This window comes from Peromyscus eremicus, chromosome 6 (assembly GCF_949786415.1).
Source record: "Peromyscus eremicus chromosome 6, PerEre_H2_v1, whole genome shotgun sequence".
NCBI classification, from domain to species: Eukaryota; Metazoa; Chordata; class Mammalia; order Rodentia; family Cricetidae; genus Peromyscus; species Peromyscus eremicus.
The window spans coordinates 60,581,017-60,593,900 of NC_081421.1; the positions used below are offsets into that span (position 1 = coordinate 60,581,017).

The 12,884-nt window shown below is 34.3% G+C and overlaps 1 protein-coding gene across 3 annotated transcripts in view; it reads left to right on the forward strand.

Annotated features, from left to right (window-relative positions):
• Lrba (LPS responsive beige-like anchor protein) overlaps window positions 1–12,884 on the forward strand; it is a 561,905-nt gene that overhangs the window by 162,543 nt on the left and 386,478 nt on the right. For all 3 annotated transcript variants that reach the window (XM_059265566.1, XM_059265567.1, XM_059265565.1), the window contains exon 34: window positions 3,127–3,191. In XM_059265566.1, the coding sequence (XP_059121549.1) occupies window positions 3,127–3,191 (65 nt within the window). The remainder of the gene's footprint in view (window positions 1–3,126; window positions 3,192–12,884) is intronic.

Consider the following 12,884-nt stretch of genomic DNA (forward strand, 5'->3'; position numbering starts at 1 on the left):
GGAGAAAAATGCCTTCAAACACCATGATTAATGAATATTCTTTTTAGTTTTGGCAACTTCCACAAATTACTGTAGAGAGTGTTTTATTGCACAGAAAATATATTGGGTTTGATCATTGGGAATATAAAAAAAAAAGAAAGTAGGAATATTTTCTCTTAGGCTTCAACTTCCCTTTCATAAGCATTGTTAATTTTGAATAGATTTCCTTGTCACTTATTATATTATTCCTTTTACCTTAACTAAAACAACAAACAAAAAAGATTTATAGATGCTGTCTGTGTGAACCAGAAGTCAAGTGATAAATTTGATTTTCTGAGCATCAGCAAAAGTTGTCATTCTCCAATTGTCTATGTACCTTCTTGTCTAATTTTTTGTTCTGTTCTTGACTTTTAAAAAATTATTTTTAAGATAACATTCAAAGTAGTAGGTTTCATTATAGCAATTTTATGAATAATAGCATTAAAATTTTGTTTTATTCATTTTTTCTTTTATTTAGACAGAAACCTAAATATCCACTTCATTATTAAAGGACTTTAAAACTAAGTATATATCATTGTAGTCAATTCTTGATCTGATTTGTTTTTAATAGTATTTTGTTTGACATGCCAGTCTAAATTTAGGTCACTATTTTTTAATTGGTGATTTTTAGTTATAAGTACCAATTTTATCATATTTTCAGTCTAACTTCAGTAATGCTATTTAAAATTTTTTGGAATTTAAATAGCATATCTTATGATTTTATTTTTACATAAGAATTCATTTGGGCAAAAGTAAAATCAACAAAGTTTACTAATTTATTGAAAATATAGACAAGATTATGTTTATGTTTTCTTTATATGAAATTCGAATTATGTAATAAAGCCCTCTTTGGTCATAGTTTTGAATAATATATTATCAATATGAAAACTAGATGATACTCTCAAAGATAATATGACTTTGAGAGTAGTTTTAGATTCAGCTTGAATTTTATGGTTCTGTGTTGAGTGAATGTGAAGAGTGGGACCCTCTGCCCTGGATATAATTTCTGCTTACCCTCATCTTTTTGCTACCTTGCTACCTCTGAGAAGTAATGTGGATATGCTCTTTGCCCTTTTCTTTAGGATAAATTCTGTTGTGGAATTTGATTGTTTTTAGTTGGACTACATGTTTGTTAATTTCATTCTGACCTAAAGAAAAGGACTTTAAGTCTGATTGAAATATCTGTTTTATACTTGATTTGGTTTATATTATTGAAATAAATTTAGGATATCTATAGTCTGTTGGGTGGCAACTGTGAATTTTGAGAGAGTATATAGACTTCTTTTCACTTATTCCTAAATGTTATTAAATTGAAGAATAAAATGTAATAAATATAATATAATAAATATAATAAGATATACTTGGAATAGAAATATTTAAATATTTTGTTTATCATGACAAAATAGTATAAAATTTCCAAGAACTTATCCTCCTTGTGTTAGGATGAAAACAAGTCTTTATGACTGTGTCTTTTTTCTTTTTAATAATACATTGCCTTTTTCTCCTTTTGGCAGATCTAGTTATTGGATGCCTTTGCATGTCTACTGTTTTTTATTTTTATTTTACTCTATATATTCTATGTGTATGGTCATACAAATACTTTTGGGAAAGATGGAATCATTCAGCACCATCATGGCATGCTGTTTTATTCCTGATACCTTGGATTTTTTTTAAAACACAATGAATGTAGAACAAAAGTGGTTACAAAAAAATAAAAACAGAAGAAGAATGTACACATCCATATGGAAGTAGCTTGAAATGACATGGAATTTAAAACTCCACAGGTTGTTACATTCAGAAACGTTATTTGGTTAATGATGAGCAATGGTAAATAGCTGAGCCTAGTCTTTCAATTTAGATTTTTTTTTTGTTTGTTTTTGTTTTGTTTTGTTTTTCGAGACAGGGTTTCTCTGTGTAGCTTTGCGCCTTTCCTGGAACTCACTTGGTAGCCCAGGCTGGCCTCGAACTCACAGAGATCCACCTGCCTCTGCCTCCCGAGTACTGGGATTAAAGGCGTGTGCCACCACTGCCCGGCTTAATTTAGATTTTAAGAAAGAACAAAAATAATAGTTGAACGATATCATATAACTTATAATACAAGGGACCCTGAGAGTGTTAAGAAAAAAGGCATCAGGTTTTTTTAAAGATAGGTGTGTGTATTCACGTTTATGTAGATGTACACAGATGCATAGAGCATGGTGGACTGATATGGACACATGAATGCATAAACATGGATACATTCACTGCCATTTTTGAAAGTATTTCAATTTGTAATGCCACTTCTTATTGTCTTTTTTTTTTTTTTTTTTTTTGGTTTTTCGAGACAGGGTTTCTCTGTGTAGCTTTGCGCCTTTTCTGGGACTCACTTGGTAGCCCAGGCTGGCCTCGAGATCCGCCTGGCTCTGCCTCCCGAGTTCTGGGATTAAAGGCGTGCGCCACCACCGCCCGGCTTTACTTCTTATTGTCTTAATGCTTATTTTACATAGGTTTTGAGAGTAAGGGTTAAAGTATTCATTTGAACATGCTCTGCTGATTGATTCCCACTCTAGGCTTTTTAATGGATATTGTTTTAGTGGATAAAGTTAATATATAAATTTTTAATGGTTACTGAATATGGTTGGAAATTTATAGCACTTATTGTTAAGTTATATGCCAGTAAATTATAGTTTTCCAGTTCATAACTGGTGTATTCCAATTCATTTTCCCTATGTTATTATTAGTCATTTGGTGGGAGTATCTTTCTTCAGTATGGATTATCTTTATAAATATCTATGTTATCTGCCCCTGGTATTTTTTGCTTCTGTTGAACCTAACTAGTCCTGGTGATGTCAGTTTAGCTGGTATACAGTGGTGTAAAACAACAATGGCAGGAAAAGTATGGACCTGCCCTCTCTGTTTAGACTGAAGCAAGTATTCACTTAGTGAAACGGGTCTTTCTGTTTCAGTCTCTGTGTGCACCGGCCTGTGGTGAGTCAGCAGCAGGCTTCTCATAACTTTCCCTTTAAGAACTAAAGGAAGTTGAAATTGATATGGAAGATGTTTTTTGTTGTGGCATTAAAAGAACTAACCTAAGTATAATTTCCTCAGCTATTTTTCTCTGTTTTTCAGGAGTGGCAAAATTCTATTCAGAAGAATGCAGGCCTTGCTTTCATTGAACTTGTCAATGAAGGAAGGTAATTTATTTTATATCTATTTATATTTTACTTTAAAATATTCTTTTATTTTTTTCTGTATGAACTGATACTTTGGTGTTCTGTATATATTGTTTTTGAGTCAGTAATATTTTAGTGCTTTTGTTTATTGATTACTAAATTATGCCAATGTGTAGTCATTTTATAATCTTCATAGTTACACTGCTGAGATTCTGGTTTTTATTTTCAATAATTGTGTCTAAGTGTAGCAAAAATAAATTGATGTTTCTATTTGTATTTGTACAAGGAAGCCATATTTATTTGCAACTTTCTATAAAGTTTTGTTTGCAGAACCATTTAGAATTTGGTATCTGTGTTTTCTCTCTCTCATGTCATAGTCTGGCTATGAGGAAGAATAGCCTAAGTTTAGTTTTTGTTATTATGGGCTGCGAAAGTGTGGTGGGTGATCAGCAGGTATGATTTCCACTTAAAGAACAGAAATAGAAGATTTTGAGAAACAAACAATTAGTGGTGGGAAACTGAAGCAGTGACAGTATGGAAATGAAAAGGGAAGCAGTATTTAAGAAAATGGAAGAACTGCTGGAAGTATCACCATCCCTGATATCAAGTTGTGTACAGCAATAAGAATAATAAAAACAACATCGTATTGGCATAAAAACAGACACGATGATCAAAACAAATACAGTTACCCATAGCTGGCCAACGGTCAGAGAGTGAGAGAACTTGGAATACTCAGTGCTAAAGGGGATGTCGCCATCAAATTTCTTCCCTCAGTGTTCGGGAACCCAGTGGAAGAGGAGGCAGAAAGAGTATAAGAACCAGAGGGATGGAGGAAAGTAACGATACAAGGCCTTCTAAACACAGCAGGACCGACATACATATGAACTCACAGAGATTGTGGCATTGTGCACAGGATGTGCTTAGTTCTGAACAGATGGGTTCCAGCACTGAGAGAAGAAGTAGACACAGGCCCGAAACCAGAAAGCTATGTCTAATGACAACTGCTCACAAAGGAAAAAAATTAGTTCTCCAACAGTGTCTCACTGGGGATACAAATGGCTCTTCAGGCCAGGCCCCAGGTCCATCAGTAGATGGCCAGCACAAAACAAACTCAGTGGCATGTTCGCATGTTCTTTTCTCATAAGGTTTTTACAGGGCAGCGTTTGTTTTTTGTTTTGTTTTGTTTTTTCACTTCACAGGTTCTTTTGACTTCTGAATTTGGGTTTTTAGGAAATTTTCTGCATAAGATACACATCTATATGTATATATCATGCTTTATCTTTGGCTCTTTTTCTTCTGTTTGTTTTGTTGTCTGGTTTGCTTGTTTTTGATTTATATTATTTTATTTTATTTTGTTGTCCTTTAGATGCCTGTTTGCTTTCTACAAAGAGGCAAAAAGGATGTGGATTCCCATGGGAGAGAAGATGGGGGCGTGTGGGTTCTTAGAAGTTGAGGAAGGGAAACTGATCAGAATATATTGTGTGAAAAATATGTATGTTCATAAAAGAAAGGAAAAAAAGAGAGAATGAATGATTAATAAGGTAGAATAAATGGCGAAACCCGTGTGGGTTCTCAGAAGTTGAGGAAGGGAAACTGATCAGAATATATTGCGTGAAAAATATGTATGTTCAATAAAAGAAAGGAAAAAAAGAGAGAATGAATGATTAATGAGGTAGAACAAATGGTGAAAGCAGAATGATGAGCAGGTTACTTTGTTTCTGTTTGTGATAGCTGAGTTTGCGTTAATGGACTTGAAGACTTGAAGTACAGATTAAAAGGTTGCTGGTTTTTCAGAATAGTATCCTAAGCAGAAGTAATGTTTCAAGGAGGCTTATTTATATTGCTTGGCTGATTCCATCAGTGTACTAATTTAACATTGAAAAATCAGGTAAAATTTAACCAGAGAACATAAGTATTGAGATATATTTTCAATAGACAGTATTGTTAGTCATAAAGACATTAGAAAATGGTAAATATGTATATTTTGGTGGAAAACATCAAAGTAGTGGAAACAATATCTGAAACATTGTGATGAGTAAATATTTATGATCTTGGGTACTACCAAGAACTTTTACATTTTTTCAGCCACTGTTTCCTCATTTATTCATTATTTATTATATTCAATATCAAATTTTTCTTTAATTTGAGGATATGGCAATAAACAGACAATTATCTTTTGTGGAACTTACATTTCAAATATAGATTATGAACTATAAACAAAATAAGTTATATAATATATGAATAGTGACAAATACTAAGGAAAAAGAAAATACAGAGCAGAATGGATGAGATGATGTTTTAGGGATAGTTTTGAAGAAAAGATTAATGATTGGGGCCAGGCCTTTAATCCCAGCGCTTGGGAGGCAGAGGCAGGCGGATCTCAGTGAGTTCAAGGCCAGCCTGGTCTACAAAGCGAGTTCCAGGACAGCCAGGACTGTTACACAGAGAAACCCTGTCTCAAAAAACAAAACAAAACAAAACAAAACAACAACAACAATAGATTAATAATTGGTTTGCAGTTTAAAATACTGTGGTTCTTGTTAGGACTCATTGAGAAGGTGAGATTTGGGCATGTACTTGAGGCATATACCATAGGGATATGCACACTCAGTTATTCTCAGCTAGGAGAATAGTCACTGTGCAAGTGTGAAATTTCCTACTATGTCTGAAGAACATAGCTAAAATAGTGATCAAATGAAGAAAAGCAGGTGAAGGAAGGTCAATAAAAACACAGAACAAAATTTTGGGTAACCTTAGAAAGTACTTTGTGGCGAATTCCATTATTGAAGGATATTGAATAGAGGAGGTAGATTATCTCTCTTATGTTTTAAAAGGATCATCATGGTTAATGCAGATAGAAATTGGAGGATAGAAGCCAGTAGCTCAGCTGTAGGGCTAAGTAATAATTCAGCATGATGGTTACTTAAACTAGAGTGTAACAGTAGGAGATAAAAACTTGGAAAGTGTATGGATATATTTTAAAGATATAACTTTAAGTGTTTCTCAGCCATTTGAGTTCCTGCTAATGAGAATTCTGTCTTTAGATCTGTACTCCATTTTTAAAATTGGATTACTTGTTTTTTGATATCTAGTTTCTTGAGTTCTTTATATATTCTGTATATTAGTTCTTTATCAGATATGGAATTGGTAAAAATCTTTTCCAATTCTGTAGGCTGCCACTTTGTCCAGTTGATGGTGTCCTTTGCCTTACAGAATCTTAGTTTATGAGGTCTTATTTACTAATTGTTGATTTTTAGTGCTATACTAACAGTGTTCTGTTCAGACAGTCTTTTCCTGTGCCAATAAGTTCAAGGTTATCCCCCACTTTCTCTTGTATTGGCTTCAGTGTATCTGGTTTTAAGCTGCGTTCTTTGATCCACTTGGACTTGAGTGTTGTGCAGGTTAATGGATATGGTACCTATTTGCACTCTTTTACATGTAGACATCCAGTTTCACCAGCGCCATTTGTTGAAGATGCTATCTTTTTCCTAGTGTGTATTTCTGGCTTTATAAAAAATCAGGTGTCCATAGGTATGTGGATTTATCTAGGTCTTTAATTCTATTCCATTGATCATTGTGTCTGTTTTTATGCCAATACCATGCTGTTTTTATTATTATAGCTTTGTAGTACAACTTGAAGTTGGAGATGGTAATACCTTCAGCAGTTCCTCATTTGTTTAGGAGTGTTTTAGCTATATTGAGTTTTTTCATGTTTCCATGCAAAGCTGAGAATTGTCCTTTCAACATCTGTCAAGAATTGTGCTGGAATTTTAATGGGGATCACATTTAATTTATAGGTTGCTTTGGTAGGGTGGCCATTTTAACTATGTTAAAACTACTGATTGATGAACATGGGTGGTGATGTTTCCATCTTCTGATATCTTCTTCAATTTCTTTCTTCAAAGACTTGAAGTTTTTTATTATAAAAGTCATCACTTGCTTGGTTAGAGTTACCCAAGATACTTTATATTATTTGAGGCTATTGTGAAAGGTGTTGTTTCCCTGATTTCTTTCTCAGTCTGTTTTCATTTGTATATAGGAAGGCTACTGACTTTCGTGAGTTAATTTTGTTTCCAGCTACTTTGCTGAAAGTGTTTATTGGCTGCAGGAGTTCCCTGTTGGTATTTTTGGGGTCATTCAAATATCATCATATCATCTGCAAATAAAGATACTTCGACTTCTTCCTTTCCAATTTGTATCCCCTTTATATCTTTCCGTTGTCTTATTGCTGTAGTTAAGAGTTCAAATACATATTGAATAGGTATGGAGAGAGTGGACAGCCTTGTATTGTTCCTCATTTTAGTGTAACTGCTATGAGTTTCTCTCCATTTAAATTGATGTTGGCTATGAGCTTGCTGTAAACTGCCTTTCTTATGTTTAGGTATGTTCCTTGTATCCCTAACCTTTCTAGAACTTTTATCATGAAGGGGTGTTTTATTTTGTCTAATGTCTTTTCTGCATCTAATGATATGATCTTGTATTTTTTCCTTCCTTCAGTTTGTTTATATGGTGGATTACATTTAATGATTTTTGTATATTGAACCATCCCTGCATCTCTGGGATGAAGCCTACTTGGTCATGATGGATGCTTTTTGGATGTGTTCTTGGATTTGGTTTGCAAATATATTGTTCAGAAAATTTGCATTTATGTTCATAAGGGAAATTGGTCTATATTTTTTTTCCTTGTTGGTTCTTTATGTGGTTTGGGTATTAGGGTAACTGTGGCTTTAAAATGAATTTGGCAATGTTCCCTCTGTTTCTATTTTATGGAATAATTTGAGGAGGGTTGACCATTTTGTGTTGACCACCTACTTCTGAGCTTGGGCTTCCTGTAAGTGTGATTTGTATATCCAGTGAGACCCATTGGAGAAAACTAATTTTTCCTTTGAAAGAGTTGTCATTTGGAGACCACTTCTGGGTTAGGGATGGGTGCTTATGTTTACTTCCTCTTTTAGCACTGGGATCCTTATCTAGCTTAGACCTGTGCAGGTCCTGTTCATGCTGCCACCATCTCTGTGAGTTCACATGTGTCTGAAGACTGTTTCCTTGTTGTCATTCACCCCCCGACTCTTGACAATATTGTTCCTCCCCTTCTGAATAGTCCCTCAGCCCTGAAGGTAGGACATTTAATGAAGACATTTCCGTTAGGACTGAGTGACCCAAGTTCTCTCCCTCTCAACACAGTGTCCAGTTGTAGGTCTCTGCATTAGTGCCCATTGACTGCAAGAGGATGTTTCTTTGATGATGGCTGAAGGAGATGCTGATCTGACTTTAGCATGGTGTCAGGCTAACATTTCCTAACCAGCCATGGTGTAGGACAGCTGTTGTCCCTGTCCTAGTGGTGGTGATATTAACATCTAGATAGCATTGTCACTGACTCCGTCTATCTCATTCACAATTTAAAAGATACTTGTCAGTCCTATTCTTACTAGTTTTGTTGTTTGCTTTTGGTTAACTTCCAGCTGATGAATGGATAATGAAAATGTGGTTCATAAACACAATGGAATTTTATTTATCCATGAAGAAAAATGAAAATATGAAATCTGCAGGAAAATGGATGGAATGGGAAACTATTAAGTTTATTTATAATTATGTCTAGGTAAACCAGCACAGAGAGACAAACACTGCATTATCTGTCTCATACACAGATTCTAGCTTCTGGTTTTTATAGTTGTGTAGTAGTTTGTGGGGGGAGGTGTAGAAGATAGTAAACTAGAAGGGAGCCCATGGCAGGAGGAGAGAACCTTTGATGAAGAAGAGAGTAGGGTCATGGCACTGTGATGAGAAGTGGAAGAGAAGCTAATGGGATTAGAATGTTGAAGACTAAGGAGAGAAAGGGCATGGTGGGGGAATGGGTCATCCAAACTAAACATGTATTAAAATGCCAGTATTAGAGCTGCTGCTTTCTAAACACATGGAAACATTTTTATATATTACAAGACATAACATTGAAGACTTTAGTGAGCCATTGTCTTTTTCTACACTTGTGCTTTTGGAGAGGATCTCTTAACATAGTGATTTCTCTGAGGTTGGGAAACCCATTCTCAGGACTGGATTTAAGTCCCACTTTGGATGTTACCTCAGAGTTCTTGAAATATGTTATCTAGGTCACTTTTACCTAATTTATTTTCTTATATTCTTTATTTCTCTTCAGTGTTTATCATTACCTGTGGTTTTATCTTTGGATATGTTTAAAAATTAACATTTTAGGTTGCAAACTGATGGGTTTCATTATGGCAATTTTCTATGATTTTCATCATGGCACTTTTCTATGTCATTTTACTTTGTTCTTGTTCACCTGAAGATGTTTATTACAACATTGTTTCCTATTTCTGCCAATAAATTGTGTATTCTTCAAAAGATAATGCTTCCATCTTTAGTTTATATTTGTATCTGTTACCTAAAGAAGTATCTAGTTAACTGAGTAAATATTGTGTAATTAATAGAATGTTTTTTCCATATATGTTAGAAAAAGGTACTAAACTTTGATTTTCTTGTGTAAGGGATTGATGTATTATAAACAATGCTAGAAACAAGAATAAACTTCTTAGGGAAATAATGGACCTAGTAGTGAAACTTTGTTCTTTACAGGGTAGAGTAGGGGCTGGAGCAATGAATCAGTTGTTCAGAGCACTTCCTGCTTTTGCAAATACTAGAATTCGTATCTCAACATCCATATTGGGCTGTCCTCTTCCAATGGGCATCTCCACACACATGCCTCGGCACACACATATACATATATAAAATTAAATTTTAGAGCACAGAGTATATTTAAAGGAACAATTTGAAGACATATTTCTAAAGAAATTGATTTGATCTTTTCTTTTATACATATTTGATACCTTGAACTTAGGTGAGTCTATGTAGACTGGATATGTTTGTGAAGTAGTTTGGAATGTTCCATACTAGACTGAGTCCCAGGAGCAACAATAATAGTAATAAAGATTTTTCCTTTAACTGCTAGGACCAAACATTTTTCCTCTTGTTTTGTAGATCTGACCTTTGTCCTCATCAATAGAGTAGCTGTTGTAAATGTGGTTCTTGATTAATGTTTTAGTAGTTTAAATAACATGAAGACCTTTATAGATAGCCAACAGTGTTAGGTTTATCAGACTTGATGTGTATCATTAGTAAATCAGTTACTTAGGCCAGACTTAAATGTTTGTTATTTGTTTTAAATATTTTCCTTATGTATTTAATATAATACTTTATATTTTTATGATTTCAATTACTGACATTGTTCATATAAGCAGCTTTCTGTTTTAAGCAAATTTATTTTATACAGTGGAAACAGCAGTGATGGACATAAGTAGTGTATTTTTTGATGACTTTTACCAAGAGAAAAAAAGTTTAATACAAATTTCAGTTAAAAAAAGTAAGTTTTCATCTTTTATAAGCAGAGCATTGTTAACCTTAAATAATAGTGTTTTGAATGTTTTGTTGTATTTAATAAAAATTAAAAAATTTTTGTAAGCTTTTTTATTTTTAATTATGTATTTGTGTGTGTGTGTTTCTGTTAATGTGTTTGTAGGTACAGATGGCATGGAGGTTGGGGAGATTCCTCTGGAGCTGAAGTTATAGGCAGTTGTGCTATAACTTCCAGAAGTGGGTGCTGGGAACTGAACTTGATGCTCTGGAGGAGCACTTATGTGCTCTTAGCTGCTGAGCCATCTCTACAGCTCAATTTTTGATATTTTGAATTATCACTTCTCTATATTTTAATCATAAAACATATGACAGAACATTTTTTTTCCAGAAGATGTAACTTTATGTAAATAAAGTTTCACATCCCTTTTGAAGAGGTGTGTATTGCTAGGCAGCCGAGGGAACCTGAGCTTATAGTCTTCCTGCCTCCGTCCATGTACTGAAATCATAGGCTTGTGTTGCTATGCTAGCCAATTAAAAAAATCTTAAGGAATAGTAAAGCTACCCTTTAGACTATGGTGCTGTGGTGCTATAGTAATTGAAATTAATGCTTAGGTATCCCTACTAATTTTGAATGTTTTAAATGAATGCTTAGGGTTAACATAACATGAAATCCAGGTCTGTGTAGAGGGTCACTTTATTATGTACGTGTACTTCAGTTGATTTATGTATATACCTGATTTAGTATTATCTTAGTTACTTTTATTCTTTATCTTCAAATGTATTTAACTGAAATTGCATTAAAATGAATTTAATTGTTTTAATCACAGCAACACTGTTGCCCACATTTTAAAATTCATTGTTTTGTTACTGAATCTTGTAAATTTTCTAACTTGGTTTTGATTTCTTATTTTGCATCTTTATTCATATTTGGAGAACTGGTGATATTACTTGCTAGACATTTAGTGTCTCCAGTTGTATTAATGTTTATTTCATTGGTTGAAGTACATCTGGTAGATTGCTTAGATCATTACCTCCTTCATTCAGGCCAGACTGTAATTTTTCTAATGAGTATCTTTTAGAGCCTTGATGCTCTTGATATTTGGAGGAGTTCTGATCCAGACTGGAGCTCTGCAGAACACTACTCTGATATTTGAAATACTTTTGTGATGGTTTAAAGTTTTTTCTTTACTTGTCTGACTCATGCATTTTGAGAATACTGGGTAAACATTGACCATTCTATTAATTTTATATATTTTGGTGGTCATGATTTTATTTTTCTACTCAATGAATTTTGAAAACCCAATGTAAATTTCCTCTTAGTTAATTTTTTTAAATTTTTCATTAAAATCCTTTTACAGTTTCCTGCATGTATATAGTGGTTTAGTGGCCCCTCCTCCCGGTACCTACTGTCACCTTCCTTCTTCTGCTGTTTCTTGTTTAAAACAAGTTTCTTTCCTACTCACATGGCTTTATTACTTGTGTGTAACAAATTGGATTCAATTAGGATTGCTGACATGGGCATAGACAGGGTACAGGCAGTTTATCAGTGGCTACATCACTGAAGAAAGTGACACCTCTCTGTCTCACAAGCATTAACTGTCAATTGTCCTGGGAGTATTATGAGCCTTTTCCCCATCCATGGTAAAATGTTGACAGGCGCAGTTTTGTGTAGGTCTTATGCAGATAAACACAGCCGAGAGAAACTCATGAAGACAATGGCCATGTCATATTCAGAAGACACCTTTTTATGGCACATCTCCCCATTCTGTGGCTCTTACATTCTTTCCACTTCTTTTGCTATGTTTTATGAGTCTTGTAGGAGGTGATGTAGATGTCATGTTTAGGGTAGAACACTCCACTGTTACTTATTCTCAGCGTGTTGACCAAGCAAACGTCTCCACATTAACTATTGCCTTGCTGCAATAGAAAGCTTCCCAGGTGAAACTTGAGAGCAGCTTGAATAAATGTGAATGTTTCAAAGAGAATTTGACATGTTTATTTAATAAAACAATAATAATAGGCTTCTCCCATAGTATGGCGATATTTTATTTGTGTTAAAATGTGATTTTATTTGTATGTTAATGAAGTTGCCTGGAGATCAAAGCTAAGAACAAGCCATTTAGCAGAAGTCCAAAGGTGGTGGCACACACCCTTAATCTGATCACATGGCAGGCAGAATCTCTGTGTGTTCAAGGACACAGCCAAATGGTGAACCGAACCTTTAATCTTCAGTACGAACCTTTAATCTTCAGTACGCACCTTAGAGACCTGGAGGTCTGTATAGACAGGCAGTGATGAGGAAGTCATATGGTTGGGTTTAGAACCAATGAGAAGGCAGAACAGAAA